This window comes from Littorina saxatilis, linkage group LG12, assembly GCF_037325665.1.
Source record: "Littorina saxatilis isolate snail1 linkage group LG12, US_GU_Lsax_2.0, whole genome shotgun sequence".
Classification (NCBI taxonomy): Eukaryota; Metazoa; Mollusca; class Gastropoda; order Littorinimorpha; family Littorinidae; genus Littorina; species Littorina saxatilis.
The window spans coordinates 62,317,672-62,339,444 of NC_090256.1; the positions used below are offsets into that span (position 1 = coordinate 62,317,672).

General features: G+C 40.3%; 1 protein-coding gene and 1 long non-coding RNA gene across 2 annotated transcripts; one reads left to right on the plus strand and one right to left on the minus strand.

Moving 5' to 3' along the window:
- Positions 1-1,821: 1,821 nt before the first annotated feature.
- Positions 1,822-15,419, minus strand: LOC138982499 (glycoprotein-N-acetylgalactosamine 3-beta-galactosyltransferase 1-like). Its single transcript, XM_070355803.1, has 3 exons — positions 15,102-15,419; positions 7,015-7,697; positions 1,822-5,451 (listed from the first exon to the last, which is right to left on the minus strand). The coding sequence occupies exons 1-3, from the start codon at positions 15,364-15,366 to the stop codon at positions 4,948-4,950; spliced, it is 1,452 nt and encodes a 483-aa protein (XP_070211904.1). The 5' UTR covers positions 15,367-15,419; the 3' UTR covers positions 1,822-4,947.
- A 5-nt stretch (positions 15,420-15,424) lies between these two features.
- Positions 15,425-19,754, plus strand: LOC138982500 (uncharacterized). Its single transcript, XR_011460881.1, has 2 exons — positions 15,425-15,854; positions 17,047-19,754. It is a non-coding gene; the product is annotated as an uncharacterized lncRNA (long non-coding RNA).
- The last annotated feature ends 2,019 nt before the right edge of the window (positions 19,755-21,773 follow it).

Consider the following 21,773-nt stretch of genomic DNA (forward strand, 5'->3'; position numbering starts at 1 on the left):
CCAACGTTCCAAAATTCAGAATCAAAAAACAAAAAGAAAGGAATGTTGTTGGTACGTTTCATTATTGGCAAAACAAAATGTTACGTTATGTGAACTTGACGTTTTGTATTTTGTCAATAATTAAACGTTCCAACAACATACCTTTCTTGGTTAATTTATTCAAGGTTGAAGCTGCGTCTGGTGGGTTTAAGGGTGGAGATTTTCACATACTCCCACGTCATAATTATTACTTGCAGACCACATATATGCACACACACAAAATCTTGTAATCTTTGTCAGACTTTGGTGGGTTATAGAAATAAAAAAAATAACCAGCATTCCCCCCCCAAAAAAAAACAACAAAAAAAACACCCACAAACAAATAACCCAAAAACCCAAAACAAAGAAAAAACAACAACAAAAAAAACAGTCATACACGCAAAAGCTGACCTGTGTAATAAAAACAAGTGCAGGTGGAAGTTGCAACAATAAACTCAAAAAAAAGAAGAAAAGCTTGAAAGGGAAACTTTCTATACATGAATATTTAATCAGAGATAACTGACTGAAAGACTATTTTAGTTTTGTCAAATAAATCTTTTATTTACACTTATAATGCAGTGGAATCCCCATTCTAAGATCCCCTGATTTAAGACTTTCCCCCTTAAATTATTAAGACCTAGTTGTCTCTGACCTTCAGCTGTTCCTAACCTCTGTAAATTTACCCCGATTTGTAGACTTCTTTCTTTCTAAATCCTTTCTTTCTTTCTTTATTTGGTGTTTAACGTCGTTTTCAACCGTTCAAGGTTATATCGCGACGGGGAAAGGGGGGAGATGGGATAGAGCCACTTGTCAATTGTTTCTTGTTCACAAAAGCACTAATCAAAAATTTGTTCCAGGGGCTTGCAACGTAGTACAATATATTACCTTACTGGGAGAATGCAAGTTTCCAGTACAAAGGACTTAACATTTCTTACATACTGCTTGACTAAAATCTTTACACAAATTGACTATATTCTGTACAAGAAACACTTAACAAGGGTAAAAGGAGAAACAGAATCCGTTAGTCGCCTCTTACGACATGCTGGGGAGGATCGGGTAAATTCTTTCTCGTCCCAACCAATATGGGACTCCCCCTAACCCGCGGGGGGTTTCTTTCCAAGTCCTGATTTTCTCATATATTTTGAGGTCTTTAAAGGGGAGACCCACTGTATTCCTACACTTGATCCATGAATTGAGCTTGCTTGCACAATACAGTTGTACCTGCAATGTGAGGCCCAACCCATGTAAGGACACATCCCAGTCAAATAACCTTCTGTAGTCTCTTTGTTTATCGTGACTAAAGATACTTGTCATGACAGCAGGCCACCTGCCACATCCGGACATTTCAAATGGTCACAAGGGTGTCCTTTCATCGCAGGTACCACTGTACTAAAATACTGTTTGTATTCGAGGTAATACATGCATACCAAATAAAACACATGTTCATAAGTTTTGTTCAAACAATGTTACAATAAGCATAAAGCAGAATCCCATATCAACCTTACAAATGCAAACATAACACTTAATTAGCATTTGGAAGAGATTAACATGGCTTTTGCTCACTTGCCACAATAACACCTATCAGGGGTGGGACTCTCTTGTGATGAAAAAAGAGGAAATCCCTTTATCTAGGGGGGTTCGGGGGCTTGCTCCCCCGATTTTTTTTTAAATGGTACATTAAAATCTGTGCAATCTGGTGCATTCTGAGACTAAAATTCAACTCGTTTGGATTAGGTAAAAAAGACATTCTCCTCACTCCCCCCTCCCCTCCCACCCCCCCCCCTCCCACCCACCCCCCCAAAAAAAAAACATAAACCAAACAAAAAAAACCACTTTCACACACCAATGGTAACATTGTAATGGTGCATACTTACGTAATGAACCATGTATCCATAATCCAATACTGGCAATAGTATGATTCAATCAATGCATTAAAGCTCAAAATTATTAATAGTTATCAGGAGTTTTAAGTCAGCACAATTTAACTCTCAAGCCTCCAGTGTTCTGTTCCATCTTCACTTCCCTCCATATCATTCAGGCAACAAGTTATAACTAATACTGTGATGAAATGGGACGTGGAAAACCCCCCCGCTTTCAAGAACGTATGATTCGCTACTAAGCAGCAGTCTATACAAAAACAGACAAATACAAGTACACCCACATACTGGACAAAGGGGGATACTATGAAGAAACGTTGTCGGTCTCCCAATTTAGCTCTGTGAGAGCTTGCTTCATCGCACACTGAATGAATCTCATAATGTTCACTCTTCTGTTAGTATGTGATGTCACTTCCACAAGGCTAGTTTGGGAGATCACTGAACGTCACAACTTTCACAAATAACCCAAGAACACACACACATTTTCAAAGTTACCCATTTGTAGAAAAACAGAGACTGAGTTTTGAATTTCCAACAAAATAAATCCATGTAGATCACACAATCACTTGATCTCACAATAGCATACCTGCAGTCTTTTGAAGAAAGCATCAATAGCAACCTCAGAAACAATAATATAACAAACGCCAAAGAACAGAGAACAAACATCTTGTCAAGAAAAATACCACAGCTTGCTTCAGTACTAGACTCATCTTTGGAAATGTATGAAACATGGTCTCTTGAAAATATCTTAAAAAAATCTACACACATGCTGATATCTGGGTAAGAACAAAATAAGTTCGCAAAACGTACAACTAATTTTCTCAGAGTCCCTGAAGATAATATGTAAATCATGCTGTCATTGCTAAAAAAATCTTCTGAAGAAGTGAGCTGTCTATACATGACTTCCGAAGACACGTCCGTGCATGCAAACAATTAAATTTGTTTACCTGCAAACTAACAAAACTGGTTCAGAAGCTTGGAAAAGGAAACATGTTGTAGTCAATTTAACAAAAACATTAACATTAATATTGTAAATTCAAAAATTATCTTTTGGTCGACTTGTGTATGAAAATACCTATAGCTTGCAAAATATCTCTGAAAATATCATGTTTCAGGCAAACTGCTTACAGGCAACAGTCACACATTAAGTTTAACAAGAAAGCATAAACAAACTGCAGCTTCTTTGAATTAAAGCAAAACTCTTGAATAAGCTTGAATAAATCGGTGGGAGCTGGCCGGTGGAGGATTGCAGATAATAAATGTCTGTGTACAGCATAAATATAATTATGTTACCTTTACAAGATGATTTCATTTGAACGTTAAACTAAAATGTCAATGCAGTGGTGATACAAATATATAGGAAAACATTGAAAGCGCATAGTGCTTTTAGTTATGCGCTATAGAAATCTCCTCAATAAATAAATAAATAAGAAAGTAAGTAGTGGAGGGAATATCCATCTGTCAGGAGAGCACACCTCTGGGAAAGACAAAAAGTGTCCTTATATATATTGCAAGCATCCTGTAATGGCAAGGAAACTGATTGTATTAAAGGTACCTTTCTCTGTGTGTAGACCATAGTGCAAACCAATGTTTGACCAAAGATACTACTGTGCAAAAACCATTGTTCTCTCTCTCTTTGGCCTTACTGTGGTATTTGAAACTAGATTTAGTAGTGTCGAATGCCAACCCAAGAACATCAAAATCAACAAAACGTGACATAAGAAATTGCTACACAATCAATGCTGTCAGCCTTTTAAATAGGATAGGAGTATACTTCTTCTTGAACACATGTATACAAGAATTCAACTGCCTGGCTACTTTCCGTTGAGAGCGTGCATTTGTGGTGATTAAATTCTGTAACTGACAGTGACACCGGACTGGGTGGCCGAGTGGTAACGCACTTGCGCTCGGAAGCGAGAGGTTGCGAGTTCGACCCTGGGTCAGGGCGTTAGCAATTTTCTCCCCCCCTTTCCTAACCTAGGTGGTGGGTTCACGTGCTAGTCTTTCGGATGAGACGAAAAACCGAGGTCCCTTCGTGTACACTACATAGGGGTGTGCACGTTAAAGATCCCACAATTGACAAAAGGGTCTTTCCTGGCAAAATTGTATGGGCATAGATAAAAAATGTCCACCAAAATACCCGTGTGACTTGGAATAATAGGCCGTGAAAAGTAGGATATGCGCCGAAATGGCTGCGATCTGCTGGTCGATGTGAATGCGTGATGTATTGTGTAAAAAATTCCATCTCACACGGCATAAATAGATACCTGCGCCTTGAGTCCGAGTCTGGAGATACGCGCGCGATATAAGACTTCATATAACATGACACCGGTGTCAACATGCAAAATGGGCGGGGATGTAGCTCAGTCGGTAGCGCGCTGGATTTGTATCCAGTTGGCCGCTGTCAGCGTGAGTTCGTCCCCACGTTCGGCGAGAGATTTATTTCTCAGAGTCAACTTTGTGTGCAGACTCTCCTCGGTGTCCGAACAACCCCGTGTGTACACGCAAGCACAAGACCAAGTGCGCACGAAAAAGATCCTGTAATCCATGTCAGAGTTTGGTGGGTTATAGAAACACGAAAATACCCAGCATGCTTCCCCCGAAAGCGGCGTATGGCTGCCTAAATGGCGGGGTAAAAGCGGTCATACACGTAAAATTCCACTCGTGCAAAAAACACGTAGTGTACGTGGGAGTTTCAGCCCACGAACGCAGAAGAAGAAAACATGCAAAATAAATTCAGCAACAAATTCCCACTGTGCACAGAAAACAGCCAGGCAGTTGCTTTCTGGTATCTGTTTGAGCTAAAGGATGGTCTTCTTTTATATGATTATTCACATGAGAAGGTATGTGTGTTCAAATGAATAAACTAAGGGACAAGAATATATATATATATATATTGATAGTCAATTTATGATTGTGTTGCAGTGTAAGTTCACATCCCATTTCCCAACAATGTTCATAGCTATTCTTACAGTTTTCAGACTAAAGTTCAATAAACAAGATGATTGGTGATTAAATTTTGTACAAATGTGCCTTCTGGTTTTTTTTTGTTTCAAGAAGGCCTCCCTTCGTTATAAAGGTCACTTGTTTGTTCACTTTTCACTTCTTTTGGCTTTTGCAACAAGGATTTTACTCTGCTTTTCCACAATTTGTTCTTCTTCTCAATAGCTTTTTGTTTGTCATCTACTTTTTCCTGTTCACCAATCTCCTCTTTGGTCTGTTCTTTTCCACTGGCCTCATACGTAAGGTGCGCGGCTTTGGCATGAGCCTCCTGGTCATAGGAAACTTCACTTTTACTCTGCATGCTCACACCATCAGGCTTGCTCATTACATGTACAGGGGTAGTCCTTATGTACTTATCAGCCGGTAGCTGTGAGGATCTGGGAAGTCTGAGGCCTGTGCTGTGAGACTCCTTCTCTGCTAGTTGAGAGGCGCACTGTTGAACTACACCGGTGCCGTATGGTTTGAGGTGGTAAATGAGGTACTCCAGTACATACATCATGTTGGGGTTGACATAGTGGAACGTGATGGCATAGTCACTGCAGCAGTCTGGACCCTAGAAAACAAATAAGGAATTTTTTTGTCAAAGCATATCACTCATGACTCATAAACTGATAAAGAAAACCAAAATGATGCAGGAGTGGTTCATATGATTTGCTGATGCAAATAACAACCTATTAGTACATATTACAACAATAAAAATCTCTGTTACTGTGTAATTACTTCACATCAGTGGTTATATTTAAATCCAATATTTGAACACATCACGCTATGAATATGATCATGAATATAATTTCACAGTTGAATGTATCAAACAATATTTGAACAGAATATATATATATATATATATACGACTTGTGTCTGTCTGTGTATCTGTGTGTGTGTCTGTGTATCTGTGTCTTCGCGATGCACGGCCAAAGTTCTCGATGGATCTGCTTCAAATTTGGTGGGCTTATTCAGAGAGACCCCGGACACAACCTCATCGATGAGATATTTCAACACGTGCTCTCAGCGCGCAGCGCTGAACCGATTTTGGTTCCACCTCAGCTATTTTGGTTCCACCTCAGCTACCCGGGCCCCCATACCGACACACCAAAGCCAAAGTTCTCGGTGGATCTTTTTCAAATTTGGACACCGTATTCAGCTACACCCCGGACACAATATCATCGATGAAATATTTCAAAACGTGCTCTCAGCGCGCAGCGCTGAACCGAATTTGGTTTTTGTGTTCATTTCACCATTATAAGTAACTCTTCCTTACTTCTCATCTTCTCCATGTTTTCAGCGTTTACCTCCCTTCCTTCGTATGGTGCACTATTGTATGAAGGGGGCATTTTCGGATATTCCCGGCGTTCTGTTACTATTTTTAGAAGGTCACCGCAGTGTCCAGAACGTAAATTGGACCCGTAAATTATCCTCACTGTAAAAGTGCAAAGGTCGAATCAATTTATAGCCACGCGAAAAATACACTGTCATCTATCTCTCTATAGATACGGCTTCTCTGTGTTTGTGTGTGTGTGTGTGTGTGTGTCTCTATGTGAGCAACACCTGTGCATTGTTCAGTTCTGTTTGTGATGTGGTCTGGCGGCTTTTGTGTAATTTTATGTACTGGCCTTCCTTTGAGAAGCCATAACACTCCAAAAGGGCTTAGAGATAAGCTCTAACTTGCTCAGTCCTGTTTGAGTGGAGTTCGCCTCCAAAGGTGATTAACACGGTTACATTCGTCGACAAGGATGGGACTCGATATGGTCAGGAATGGCATTATGGCCACTGAATCATTTTCGTGCTGTTCCCATTCCACGAATCTGGGAGGGACCTAAGCTTGGCGGGTCCATTGTTCGGACCCGGCGAAGCCGGCGTACGGCTCTAAGTACTTCTTCCCGGCGAAGCCGGCTACCCGGCGAAGCGGGTATTCATTCTAGTATATATATATATATACAAAAAGGTCCAACTTTACAATTACCCAATACCTGTGCAAAAAGATCCATACTTTTTGTGCCTATGCAATGTACGTCAGATCATGTGAATCACTGAATGACGGCAAGACAGATGATGAGAATTTAAGGCAACAATCTTTATCAAAATGCTAGCTTTTACTAAATGAAGGAGAGTGGCATACCTGTTTTGCAGGGTAAAAATTGTAGCTCCAGTACCACATGGTTTTGGGCAGTATATCAGGGATCAGGTGGTGTTCTGGAATAAAAGGGTGGAACCTCTCTCTCCCCAGTTCATCGCGAGTGTCTCCGGCAATGACCCCTGCGCTCTCCATACATTTGCCCATCTCCAGGTCTTCTGAACCGCCTGCATCTCCACGACATTTGCTGGGGTTCTTGAGTGACGTTTCAATAAAACGTCTGAGGGCTTCTCTACTCAAAATGTAGCCTGCTCCTCCGCTCATGTACCCTTGTTTGACGTAAGGCTTGAACCTGCGCCCAAAGTACAGAGGCTCCTGGGCGTTCTTGGTGCTGAGGAAGTAGCGTAAGTTCTCCACCACCATGTAGGTGTCGTCGTCCATCTTGGCGAACCAGTCAAAGTCCTCCAAGTCGTGTGTGTGCACATACTTGAAGGCTTCTTTGGTCTTGGCCCACAGGTTGTCTCTACCTTCGGACACTGGCAGAGCAACCACAGGCAGCTTGTCGTCCGGGTCTGGCTTGGAGCTCATGAACAAAACCTTGTTGCAGCGCTTGGCCCATGTGGCGTACACATGCTGTGCCTTGGTCTTCAGGTTGCCAGGACTGGTCATCACCCAGCACAAGACCCGCACCTTGTGGGCCAACTCCTCTGCTACAGCATTTGATTCCCCTGTGGAAAACAAAGGCAATCAATTTAACAAGATTAAAAAGCAAGCCAAAATCCTGATAGAAAAATTAACAATAAAATGCAACCATTCTGATTCAACCAAAACACCCAAATCCAATAAAGTTAACATTAAAATGCAGCCACTTAAGAATTATACAACAACAAAACAACTACATTTAATTTTGTCTAAGGCCAAAAAAAAAATAGGTGTGGTTAAGGTAACAGCCCAAAAAAATAGGGTAGGAAGGTAGGCAATCACTTTTTTTTTTCTTTTCTAATGTGTACAAATTAAACCTAGTTGACAGGGAAATAAGTGTGCGACTCGAGCGCTTTCGCTTTCATTGCGTTTTCTGCACTGTGTAATAAAAAGTTATAGGGTCGGCCCCTAAAAATAGGGTAGGTCGGGTTACCGTAACCACACCTATTTTTTTTTTTTAGGCCTAAGCATAATGTTTAAACTCACTGTATGTTCTATACATGTATATAAGTTCACTTTCTTTCTCTCAAAAAGCAGCAATTAGTGCAAAGCTTATAATTAACTGTCTACATGTAGAGCTTTAAGCCCCACTCCGCCTCACAGGAGGTTTACAGAACAATGACTATACTTTCACTAAAACAGCAATACTAACCGTAAGGGCCACACTCACAATATTTGCTATGTAGCACGCGCAAACCACACACCAGTTTTCGTGGTTTATTCAACCCCCGAGCCACCGGAGCCCTGTGTGACCCACATTTTCATACATGACCAATTTAGTCGTTTGCGCTTTCAATCCTACTCTACTATATTATATATATGTATATCTCATTATCTGCAAAAGCGATCCTCCTACTCTGCAAAAGCATGTTATTGTGCACCTCTGAATCTAAGATACAATTCCAGCACAACACTAGAACAATTGACTGATAGTGACACAAAACAGAGTGGCGGCATCTTTAGAGAAACTGTAGCGGTTTGCAGGAAATTCGTCTGCTCATTTGATGTGATAGGCACCCTGTTGCGGAAGTACGTTTGTATGCGCGCAATATATATACAACAACAAAACAACAAAATATACAACAAAAACAAGTAATACTCAATATACACAGGCACAGCAACAAACAGTATCAAATAGTTGATATCTCAGTTGACTAGCATTTAACATAAGCCAAAGTGGCCGAGTGGTAACGCACTTGCGCTCGGAAGCGAGAGGTTGCGAGTTCGACCCTGGGTCAGGGCGTTAGCAATTTTCTCCCCCCTTTCCTAACCTAGGTGGTGGGTTCAAGTGCTAGTCTTTCGGATGAGACGAAAAACCGAGGTCCCTTCGTGTACACTGCATTGGGGTGTGCACGTTAAAGATCCCACGATTGACAAAAGGGTCTTTCCTGGCAAAATTGTATAGGCATAGATAAAAATGTCCACCAAAATACCCGTGTGACTTGGAATAATAGGCCGTGAAAAGTAGGATATGCGCCAAAATGGCTGCGATCTGCTGGCCGATGTGAATGCGTGATGTATTGTGTAAAAAAATTCCATCTCACACGGAATAAATAAATCCCTGCGCCTTAAATATGTGCGCGATATAAATTGCATAAAAAAAAATAATAAAAAATAAATAAAAATAAATCCCTGCGCTTAGAACTGTACCCACGGAATACGCGCGATATAAGCCTCATATTGATTGATTGATTGATTGAAAGTTGTATCGTTTTTGGTAGCCCACTTCCCTGTCATCAATTCAAAAGAGAGCTCTGCAAGTTTCACACACCATTCGACCCATTTATCCGGTTTGCTTGACATGATGTATGAAGTTTGTTTGTACTGTATGTAAAGGCTCGGGGAGCTCATTGATCAGAAACAGATGGTTTATGGGAGGCGAAGGGTGGCTTTAATGACTTCACATCATATTCTTTTAAAATTTAGCATAAAGCATTAAAGGCTCCCTGAATGTCCAACATGTCCGTCAAGGACTGAAGGAGAGTCCTCCTCATCTAATCAAGAAAGCAGTGTTTATAAGTGCAAAATGTAGCTGAACAAATTGTATTTCTTCTCTCCATGAAGTTTATCTGGTAACCATGCTGTTTATCCACTTGATCCATCTTGGGAAAACATGACATTGCAGAAAAAACAACCACTTTAGGTCATAAGCCTCTTCTGCGCAAGTGACAGATGTGGCCGAACACTTCAAAATACGGTATGTGTATATATTCAGTGTTCCTGTGGTGTCACTTAACACTTTCTACCCCATATATGTTGACCAAGTTTTTTTTTTAGCCGAGACCAGCTGTGCTGCAGCAGGTCACTCAAAATTGAAGTAACTGTGTAGAAACTGTGTATCAACACGCTGGAATGCGGGCGTTATATCAACGTTACAGGAAGCGAGTGAAGTGACTGTGTGTACGGATATCCATACCAGGTCAGATAGAGCCATATGGGTGGGTACGGATATATCCGTACCTGGGAGACTTCTTCTTCTTCTGCGTTCGTGGGCTGAAACTCCCACGTACACTCGTGTTTTTTGCACGAGTGAAATTTTACGTGTATGACCATTTTTTACCCCGCCATTTAGGCAGCCATACGCCGTTTTCGGAGGAAGCATGCTGGGTATTTTCGTGTTTCTATAACCCACCGAACTCTGACATGGATTACAGGATCTTTTTCGTGCGCACTTGGTCTTGTGCTTGCGTGTACACACGGGGGTGTTCGGACACCGAGGAGAGTCTGCACACAAAGTTGACTCTGAGAAATAAATCTCTCGCCGAACGTGGGGATGAACTCACGCTGACAGCGGCCAACTGGATACAAATCCAGCGCGCTACCGACTGAGCTACATCCAAGCCCTACCTGGGAGACAATGAGTTAACTTGAGCCAGTGGGCTGAAATTCTTTTCATGTAATTTTCTGTTTCTAAATGGTTACGCAAGGCAGACGTGTTACTCAGTTAGTGTTAGTTAATATAATTATTAATATTGAGTTTTTTTTATAAACTATAATCTCCAGTGTCTATACATGCACAGTTTAATTGGTTAACAGCCACGCTACCCATACACCCCACTTAGAACCTGGGCCTACAGATAAAATCCACATTGCATCCCTTTTGAACCACAATAGAAGTTCCCGGAGGATACCTAGAACAAAGACTAGTAGAGCGACTTCATTTTTTTACATTTAGTCAAGTTTTGACTAAATGTTTTAACATAGAGGGGGAATCGAGACGAGGGTCGTGGTGTATACATATGTGTGTGTCTGTCTGTCTGTGTGTGTGTGTAGAGCGATTCAGACTAAACTACTGGACCGATCTTTATGAAATTTGACATGAGAGTTCCTGAGAACGATATCTCCGGACTTTTTTTTTCTTTCGATAAAAGTCTTTGATGATGTCATATCCGGCTTTTTGTAAAAGTTGAGGCGGCACTGTCACACCCTCATTTTTCAATCAAATTGATTGAAATTTTGGCAAAGCAATCTTCGACGAAGGCCGGACCTTGGTATTGCATTTCAGCTTGGTGGCTTAAAGTTATATTTGGATTACAAACAAGCTCTGAAAATTAAAAATATGAAAATTATTATTATAAATTAATTGTCCGAAATCGATTTAGAAACAATTTCATCTTATTCCTTGTCGGTCCCTGATTCCAAAAACATATGGATTAAAAACAAAGTCAGTACGCTAAAAAGAATAGAGATACACAAAAGCGTGTTATCCTACTCAGCGCGACCATTACCCCACTATTCTGGCTTGTCGATTTCACTGCCTTTGCCACGAGCGGTGGACTGACAAAACTACGAATATGCGGTCTTGGTGAAAAAATGCAGTGCGTTCAGTTTCATTCTGTGAGTTCGACAGCTTGACTAAATGTTGTTATTTCGCCTTACGCGACTTGTTACGAATAAGCCACTTAAAACAGTATTAGTACAGCTTTTTCCTTAGTCTGCAACCCTAAAACACTATAAGCACCTACAAGTGCCTCAAAAAGGCAAACAGTGATTCAATAAGAAAGGCAAAGCAAATAATTATGGTGAATTTAGGGAGTGGAACCAAAGGGTAGGTATGTTACAAAGTGCGCACGCAGCTCAATTTTTGACGTCATTGAAAATGGCCCCCCATTTTCTGATCACTCACACTGGCTCAGTTTTGGGGCCCTCTTTTCTATTCTTTTCCAAATTTACATCACATGGGCACCCTGTCGATGACGTAGAGCACATTCTTGACTTTAAGATTGAGAAAGATGTCGAGTCCAACACTGTCGAGCTCGCCGGCCAGAATATCGGGCGAAGAAGACACACAAGAGGTACTTTTATAAAACAATTTATAGCCTTTGAACTCTTATGAGACCCCTCTGAACAGTTAGTTTGACCATTTTCCTGCTGTTTCCCAAAGTTTCAAGTCGATAAAGCGATGCGAAGTACCTTTTAACGGATGCGCCGCTTTGCGCCCGGATTGTCACCCATGTTGTATTCACATCCAACATGGCGGTCGGTAAAGTTCGTCTGCTCTCAGTTTCATACTAACTTACTAAAAAAAAAAATTAAATTTTTTTTTTAATATTTTATAGTTGTTTAATAGAGCTCTGAACCTTTCTTTTGATACCAAATTGAACAATATTGATAAACAAATGTGTGAGTTACAGTTAATTTTAGCTGAAAAATGTCAAAAATGGTTTCAATTTATCCTCTTTGCCTCTATTACGAATTTTATTACTTTAAAAATTCATAACTCGGGTTACACTTATCCAATCTCAAAGTTATATATACCATTGGAATGCTGATTTTCTGCTCTTTCAAGTGATATAGATCAAAATGTTAAATGAAGATTTTGAATTTTTTTGTAACATACCTACAAAGGGTACATGACATAAGCTCGAAAGACAAAAGCTCGAACGACAAAATCTCGAACGACAAATGCTCGAATGGACAAATGCTCGACGCGACAAAAGCTCGACGCGACATATGCTCGAACGACGAATGCTCGAATGGACAAATGCTCGACGCGACAAAAGCTCGACGCGACAAAAGCTCGACGCGACATATGCTCGAACAACAGATGCTCGAACGACAGATGCTCGAACGACAGATGCTCGAATGGACAAATGCTCGACGCGACAAAAGCTCGACGCGACATATGCTCTAACGACAAATGCTCGAATGGACAAATGCTCGACGCGACAAAAGCTCGACGCGACATATGCTCGAACGACAGATGCTCGAATGGACAAATGCTCGACGCGACAAAAGCTCGACGCGACATATGCTCGAACGACAGAAGCTCGACCGGACTGTAGAATGATGCTGTCAAAACTACTCTGATAACGTCATAGCTGAAACTGTCACGGTGATGTTGTTCTAGTTTCGAGCGACAAATTAACTAAATTTGTTTGATATCACGTGGTTGTGGTTGTGGTTGTTGTGGTTGTTGTTGTTGGTTTAAACATAAGTTTATTTTAACAAGGGTTACAATCATGACATGTATACAAAGTTCACAGAAACAGCAACAAGCTAGAAGCTTATAGTGGTGTTCCTGCATGACAGTACAACATAAGGCGGTAACGGGTGAAAAATGTGTCTCAATAAACCAAATCTATTAATAACGTAATGAACGTTGCATAATGATTATAAAGAAAGACAGTAAAGGAAGGAAGGAGGGAAAGAAGATGAATAAAAGAAGAGGGATGGGTGGGAGATGTGCAGAAGTTAAAGTTGTTGTCCGGCTTGTAGAGCATTTATTCTGACTTGCCCAAAGCGGCCTGAACGTTCAATGAACGAGTGTACGGTGGAAAAAATTTTCCTGTTCAAATCTAAAGAATACTGTCTGTCTCCGTTTAAAAGGTGGGGGAGGTGAATTGTGTGATTAGGGAGGGTATGTATAGTTTCTTGACGTGCTTCGCGATAATTTGGACAATCGAATATGAAGTGTTGTACGGATTCGGACGGGAATCCACAGTCACAAGATGCATCTGTTGTTGTTAGCAAGCTGCTGGATTCCACACACACACACACACACACACACACACACACACACACACACACACACACACACACACACACACACACACACACCATTACAACAAAAATATTCATCAATAACTTCATTTCATAATATATACTGGGTAAAATGCTAATGCATCTTATACATATGCATCTTATACGATTTTTCAAAAGCGATTTCTAGTAAAAATTATAAGGGATAAAATGCAAAGGTAAGACTGGTTAAACTAAAAAAGTAGCCATCAATACAGACTCGGTCCCTGTTGGTGTCATTTTTACACACACACACACACACACACACACACACACACACACAGAGTCGTCAAGGACCGGATCATGAGTAGTAGGAAATGTTGTTGGCCATTCCGAAAAGGAACTCCATGAACAGACCCTCTGTGGTGCGCTCCGCGTACTGGCTGACCAGCCGTAGAATGCGATGCTCTTGTCGCTCGTTTTTCTTCCGGCGCTTTTTGCGTTGCTCTCCACAGCGGGCTGCGTGAATTGCCATGTCTGTGTGCGCTTGTTCTCCTTTCAGGAATTTGAGAAAGTCCCAGAGATTGGGATGGTCTTTGCCAATGATAGACTGGACTAGGCGATGCTAGCCTTCTAGTGCATATGTGGTTCTTGGTTCATGTTCAATCGTCCTGTCATGAACGCACCACATGGCTGGGTTGAACACAGGGTTTCTCCAAACGAGGCGAAGTGCCGCTTACCTGAACCTTTCCTGATAAACAGTCAATCCCGGGCCAAATCAAAATAATAAAATTGACAAATCTAAACCCCGACACGATCTTCCCCCTTCTTCTCTCTCTCTCTCTCTCTCTCTCTCTCTCTCTCTCTCTCTCTCTCTCTCTCTCTCTCTCTCTCTCTCTATCTCTCTCTCTTTTGCAGACAGATTTTAAAATAACACAGACAGGCAAAATAACACCGAGAACGACATTCGAGCTTTTATCGCGTCGAGCTTTTGTCGCGTCGAGCATTTGTCCATTCGAGCATTTGTCGTTCGAGCATATGTCGCGTCGAGCTTTTGTCGCGTCGAGCATTTGTCCATTCGAGCATTTGTCGTTCGAGCATATGTCGTGTCGAGCTTTTGTCGCGTCGACCATTTGTCCATTCGAGCATCTGTCGTTCGAGCATATGTCGCGTCGAGCTTTTGTCGCGTCGAGCATTTGTCCATTCGAGCATTTGTTGTTCGAGCATATGTCACGTCGAGCTTTTGTCGCGTCGAGCAATTGTCCATTCGAGCATTTGTCGTTCGAGATTTTGTCGTTCGAGCTTTTGTCGTTCGAGCTTATGTGGGACTACAAAGGGGCTAGACCCAAGTTGAGGGGCGTGGTGGGAATTAGTTTCTGCATTAAATACAGACATTTCTTCGCCAAGACAGGTTTTCGAAGAGGCCTTAATAAAGACATTAGAATCGAAATAAAAACTGTTATACATACCAGCGTGGCTGTGTGAGTGTTTATCAGCCCAGTTGACCGACTGTTCAGGCCCACTGAAAACATCCATTTCCCCGTGGCTGTGTGGGCTATTGGGAATAAAGCCTCCGGACAGTGTGTGTACGCCGCCTGAAGACGAAATCATGCGTGCCTGCATGGATGAAGAATAGGTCAGCATGTAAGTGACCGACACACCGAATAAAATTCCCACAGCAAACGTCAAAAGGCCCGCTTTAGTGATGCCACCCATACCTAACGGACGGGCCATTTTCCTGGTTTGTGTTTGATGAGAGTGACGTCCCCTGACAGGGGAGAGCACTTGCCAAACCCCGTGTTGGGCGCATAGTAAGAATCCGGGGCAGAGTTGGAATCTCGCGGGACTTCGTCACGCCTCAGTAGATTTCCAACAAAGCGCGTCATTTCCGGAAACGCACCGACTCATTCTAGAAATGGCCCTCCTTTCGACTGGCGATTCCAGTCTGATTTGCCAGTCTGCCTCTCGCCCTTGACCATGATGGGTGACCACAGGGAAGAGGTGGACAGTTTTGTCGTGGAACTTACGCAGAAAATACAACCGTGCTCACGCAGAAGAAATATGACAATATTGTGCTGTTTCTAAAAACAAAACGTACGGACCACATTGAAGATGGGAAGTCTTCGAAGTTCAAGTGGTGGGTGCGTGAAAAGAAGTTTCAGCTCGTGAACTTTCCAGGATTGGACTTAAACGACGTTCTCTGCATACCCAGCAAACAAGAGGTAAGTTCGTAGTTATGAAACGTGACTGAAAGTATTTCGCTATGTTGTTTTATTTATTTTTTCGCATGTTTATTTTTGTACAGTTAATGAGTTATGGTTATCTCAACTGTTCTTGATTCCATGGCTGTCGATCAGTGTCACTGTCAGCCAAATTTCTGTTGACATTGAGATTGAAAGTATCAGATGACATGTTCTATGGTCCATCCAGTGAATAAAACTCAAGTTTCAAAGTTCTAATTCTATGCAACCATGTGTGATCAATGATAATTCAATGTGTAACAGGTTTCCTAAATAATCGTCCATGTAATACGAGCTGTGTGCCTGCCATTAGAGTCATGCATTTTCAGTCCTTTAAAGTTTAAATGATTCGTATCATTCTCTGTACTTTTTTCTGTAATACTCTAGTTATAATAACACAGACATGCAACAAAAACATATCCATGTCAAACATTTTGGTTTCCATGTCAACAACCAGTCAGAAATCAAGTTAAAACCTTTAACACATGCCGAAAAATAAGTTATTACCTTTTGTTGTTCATAACTTTACAGTTACACCGTGACATAGTTACAATTTAATTGAATATTCTTTAACTTTAAGTGCTCAGCTATCATTGTAATAAAAGATGAAGGTGTTCATAACTTTACACTAATCTTGCTTAAAATTAATCTGAACAATGACAACTCATGGCTTAAAATTTATTCAGTTACTTCAGACAAAAGCTAATTAGGTTCATTAATATATATTTATATAACTAGTTTCAATATTTGCCCCCAAACTTCCTTGTTCCTTTGATTCCTACAACATTGGTCTTGCTTAGACTTAATTAATTCATTTTGTACTGTTCATGCAGATTAATCGTAACACTTAACAAGTGTCATCTGTCAGTTGTAGAACTTGTACCCTCTCTTAATTCCAGTAGAAAGCACTATAGTTACAACAGCATATATATATATAATATGATAAAGAAATATCATTTTGCGCTCTGAATTCTCAGTATTTCTCAGTTAATTATGTAAGTGTCCACTTGATCTGCTGTTGTTGTTGTTGTTGTTGTTGTTGTTGTTGTTGTTGTTGTTGTTGTTGTTGTTGTTGTTGTTGTTGTTGTTGTTGTTTTTTGTTTGTTGTTTTTTTTAATATATATCCAGACCTCAATGAGTTGTTTTGCTATGATTGTTGCTTACTTGTGTGCAGAATGCTGAGTCGCTGCTGGCAAACATTCCAGTGGCTGTGATGCGACAATGTCACTGTCAGATGTTCAGAAAATACAGTCATCAGAGGCTTCTGCAACATGGACGTCCTCGAGAAAAAAACATGTGCGGCATGGCTCAAAACCGGATTTGGCAGACTGGGTGCAGAGTGAGAAATGTCACTCCTGGTGCCACTTTGACTGTGCTGGGGTGGAGATGACGAGAGCTGAGGTCTCTGCAGAAGATGTACATTTTGTGTGTGTTGTGTGCAAGGACTGATGAGGAAGTGTTGATTTATGTCTTCTACCTTCCACCTGCATGGGGTTTTTTCCTTCTCAATTTGTTCATTAGTGCTGTATGATGTTCACTCACAGACTTTTCTCTGCACATATCCAGGGGGTGTCCAGAACGTATGTGTGTGTTTTCAAAAATCATGTTGTTGTTCTTTCCAAATCGTCTCTTATTGACTCACCTGAGTAATTGGCGAGTCTAAGAATTCATATACATGTGTCAATCCATATATCCGGCCAAAAAACTTAACATTTGAGGTTAGCTTGGTTGTTTTTCAAGCTAGACCTCTGAAAAATTTAGGGTTCGATGATCTTACAAAGTCCTTTGTACTGGAAACTTGCATTCTCCCAGTAAGGTAATATATTGTACTACGTTGCAAGCCCCTGGAGTAAATGTTTGATTTGTGCTTTTGTGAACAAGAAACAATTGACAAGTGGCTCTATCCCATCTCCCCCCTTCCCCCGTCGCGATATAACCTTCGTGGTTGACAACGACATAAAACACCAAATAAAGAAAGATCTTACAAAGTGACCTCAGTTTGGTTGACCCTCTTCAAATTTTGGGGTCACAGCGGGGTCATGTTCCTTTCATTGGATTAAAACTTGTGCGTTGAAGCTATATCAGATGTTTTTGAAGCTACAGGTTTGAAACCTTGTATACTTCTAGTATTTGATAATCTCCAGACTTGACCTAAGTTTGATTGACCCTTGTCAAGTTTTGGGGTCACAGGGGGCCAGTCATGTTTGTTTCATAAAACTTAACGTTGAAGTTATCTCAGATGTATAATTGAATCTTAAGCTTTGTAACTATGAATACTTCAAGGGTAGTTGTAGTTGATAGCCAACATGAATCTCTAGTTTGAGATACCCCTGTCACATTTTGGGGTCACTGCGTTGTGTCATTATTGCATTGCACAACTTTGTTACATTTTCCATATGTTTAAATCAACATATTCAGGGGGTGTCCAGAACGTATGTGTGTATGTGTTTTCAAAAATCATGTTGTTGTTGTTTCATAGTGGCACTGGGTTTCTTGTGCAAAGTTTAAACGGATGTGTTTTGTAATTTTTTTAGTCGTGCTGTACAGTTTGACGCCAGTTTACAAGTATATAGTGCTTCTGTATTTTTGCTGTCTGTCTTATGGATTCTTGTGCAAAGTTTAAACAGAGGCATTTTATGATTTTTAAATTGTGCTGTACAGTTTGACGTCAGTTTTCAAGTAGTGCTTTTGCTGTGTGATTATTTTGATGTGATTAATTTATTTGTGCCGTCTGTTTATTTTTGTGTGTGGGTGTGCCAAGTTTTTACAGAGGTGTTCTCCTGTGAATGTGAGTTTTAAGTAGTGCTGTACAGTTAGACCCCAGTTCACAAGTAGTGCTTCTGCTGAGCATCAAGATGTGATTCATTTATTTTTGCTGTCTGTCTTATGGTTTCTTGTGCAAAGTTTAAACGGATGTGTTTTGTAATTTTTAAGGTTTTTTTGTGCCGTCTGTTTATTTTTGTGTGTGGGTGTGCCAAGTTTTTACAGAGGTGTTCTCCTGTGAATGTGAGTTTTAAGTAGTGCTGTACAGTTAGACCCCAGTTCACAAGTAGTGCTTCTGCTGATCATTAAGATGTGATTCATTTGTTATGTGCCATCTCTTAATTGTGTGTGTGTGTGTGTGTTAAACAGACATGTTCTACTGTGGCATTTAGATGTGCTGTACAGTTTGATTGCAGTTTACAAGTAGTGCTTCTGCTGTGAGATCATTGTGATGTGATTAATTTATTAGTGCTGTCTATTTGTTGGGTCAGTGTGCCAATTTCAAAGTGTGTCTTCTGTGACATTATAGTGCTGAACAGTTTGACCCCAATTTTCTAGTTGCTTCTGCTTTGTGATCATAATGATGTCACTAATTTTTTTTCTTGTAATTTTCTTGAAGTATAGTTTTTTTGTGTGTTTGACTGTCAAGTTCAAACAAGTATCTTCTGTAACTTTTGAGATTTGCGTTACCGTTTGACCCCAGTTACCAAGGTTTGCCTCTGCTGTGTGATAATTGTGGTGTTATAAGTTACGTTTTGCAGTCTTTTGTGATTTCTTTGCCATCGATCCATTTTCATGCAAACAGCACAAACTAAGCACTAACGTACTTTGTTTTAATCAATAAGGCAACTGAGGCTGTATCCTGAATAATGTCATTATTGTGGGTATGAAAGCTTTGTGCACCGTAAAATATTTTTTTACCCTTGAACATTTCTTCTGAATTCCATCTTCTAATTTTTGTATCTCTGTATTTGTGAACAACAAACTTGCCTAATGATGTTTGCCTTTCCATTTTGTGTGTATAAAACTAAATGAAATGGTGTGTGTGTGTTCATTGGTGCTCATACATTTTATGTGTTTTTTTTGTGGGAGAATTAAAGTTTTGATTTGCATCACTGATTTCTTTGTGTTGGTGTTCCTGTGAGACTGTGGGGTCAAAGACAAGCATTTGACCTAGGGTGTGAGTGTGTGTGTGCATTGCTCCTCAAGCATCATGATGTATGAATTGTCTTTTCTTGTCTCAATATAATGACATATATAATTTCATGCGGCTTTCCTACTAAGACAGAGAAGTGATTCAGAGTGAATCAAATGAAACATAATGCATGTGGGACGTACAAAAAAAAATCTATATAATTGTAATCATGTGAGGTGTTAAAAACGTGCATAAATCCCTTCAATTAACAAGATGTTATGGTTTGAGTACCTGAACCAACCTTGTTATTTTTTCCGTTTTAAAGCCAGGCGAGGCTTCTTAATCCTCACCTTAAATGCTAAAATTCGTTTTTGGCTGCATGCTGCCCCTGCAATCCGCCAAGGCCTAGGCGGCCCTTGGACCCCGGCAGTAAAACAAAAGTTCAGTCGCAGGCAAAATTCAGACTCCCACCCATGTAGTGTAAAGCCATTAATCACAGTCATAAGTTTGTTTTCATATTCTGTTTGTTTATAAATTCAGTTCATTGATCTCTGTTTTGGTCTTCGCTTTGTTGCTTTGGTTGAAAAAAGTGACCTTCTCTCCTTCTGAGAAAGCTACCTCTCTTGTGTTGTGTGTGAATTTAATTAAACAAATCATGAAATGTATGCATTGGCAGCTAGTGCTTCCTTCCCTTTGTTTATCAAAGACCAAAAGGCATTATTCAAAGAAAAGTCATACTCAACTTATATGATGCAATCAAGCACACAAAATGTAGCACATATAACATATAGCACGTACAGTTGTTCCAAAGAAATATAAGAGCATCCCTTGTACCCCCCAAAAAACAAACACACACACACCTTGCTTAGCATCATAATGATTGGGATAGGCAGACACTGTGTACATTGAAACTGGAGATGTATTCAAATATACCATATTACCAGGTTTTTCACATATGCACACACGACAAGCACACATTCTGTGCTAATTTTTGCATTAACTGACTTTAATCTTTTCAAATTCTTACACCCTCTGTATGAAAATTATGGTACCTCCAGTTGATCTTGTGCCACCAGGACAAGTTGTTCACAACCATTACTTAAAAAGTGTTGAACACAAAAATATGTCATTTTGTTCTCAGTATTTACACATTTTCAAGCAAGTACTAAAAAATTGTTCTGCGCTTCTGCCCATATATATAGCTGTTGAATATAATCTTTCTCTCATAGAACACACTTGGGACATATACATACATGCATCTTCAATTTCTGTGACACTGGCTGTTCCCAATGACACAAGAATGGCCGGTCACAATGAGTTAACAGTCAATAATGTTAACAATAAACCTGTTAAGATGCAGGCGGCATATCATATTGAATTTGATACTGAATGCTGTTGGTGGCTTTTGTATTGACAATAAAATATAAAGAACGCAAACGTTTACGGAATACACAGAAATTATCAAGCGAGTTTGTTAATGGATTTTACTTTACAATAATATAACATACTTACTTTTAGATAAAAGAAAAGAATTAAGTGCAAATACAATTTCCACTCGGTAAGTTACATTTTTGTGCAAACTGACCCAAACTAAATGTTAACTGGTCCCTTGACTCCTACTTACAGTTACCAAATACCTACCCTGAACCCAACTATATACATGCATAGATGTTTGGCATGATGATGATGGTGTCTTGGGGTGTGTGTGGAGGGGGGGGATGCATAAATATAGCCACACACATACCCAAACCAACTATACTGTTTCAACTTTAAGTTTAACACAGTACATTGAAGAAGAAGACAATCAAGCAACAATTAAGTAGCGCTCGATCGTTTGTTCAGAACGACGTCAAAAAGATCTCAGCCGGCCGGCCGACTGAAGTCAGTGTTTATTTTTCCAAGGTTCGTAAGTAAGAAAAATAGCAGTTGGTATGATTTTGTCTAATGCATCTGTTTTATTACAACCAACTATTGATATTTTAAACATACGCTGATCATTGTAG

Bases quoted from the DNA above. Each gene is read 5' to 3' on its own strand.
- LOC138982499 (XM_070355803.1), bottom strand. From the start codon at position 15,366: ATGGCCCGTCCGTTAGGTATGGGTGGCATCACTAAAGCGGGCCTTTTG. The intron at 7,698-15,101 runs GTATGTATAACA...TGTTTTCCACAG, and splicing joins ACACTCACACAGCCACGCTG to GGGAATCAAATGCTGTAGCA. The intron at 5,452-7,014 runs GTATGCCACTCT...TTTGTTTTCTAG, and splicing joins ATTTTTACCCTGCAAAACAG to GGTCCAGACTGCTGCAGTGA.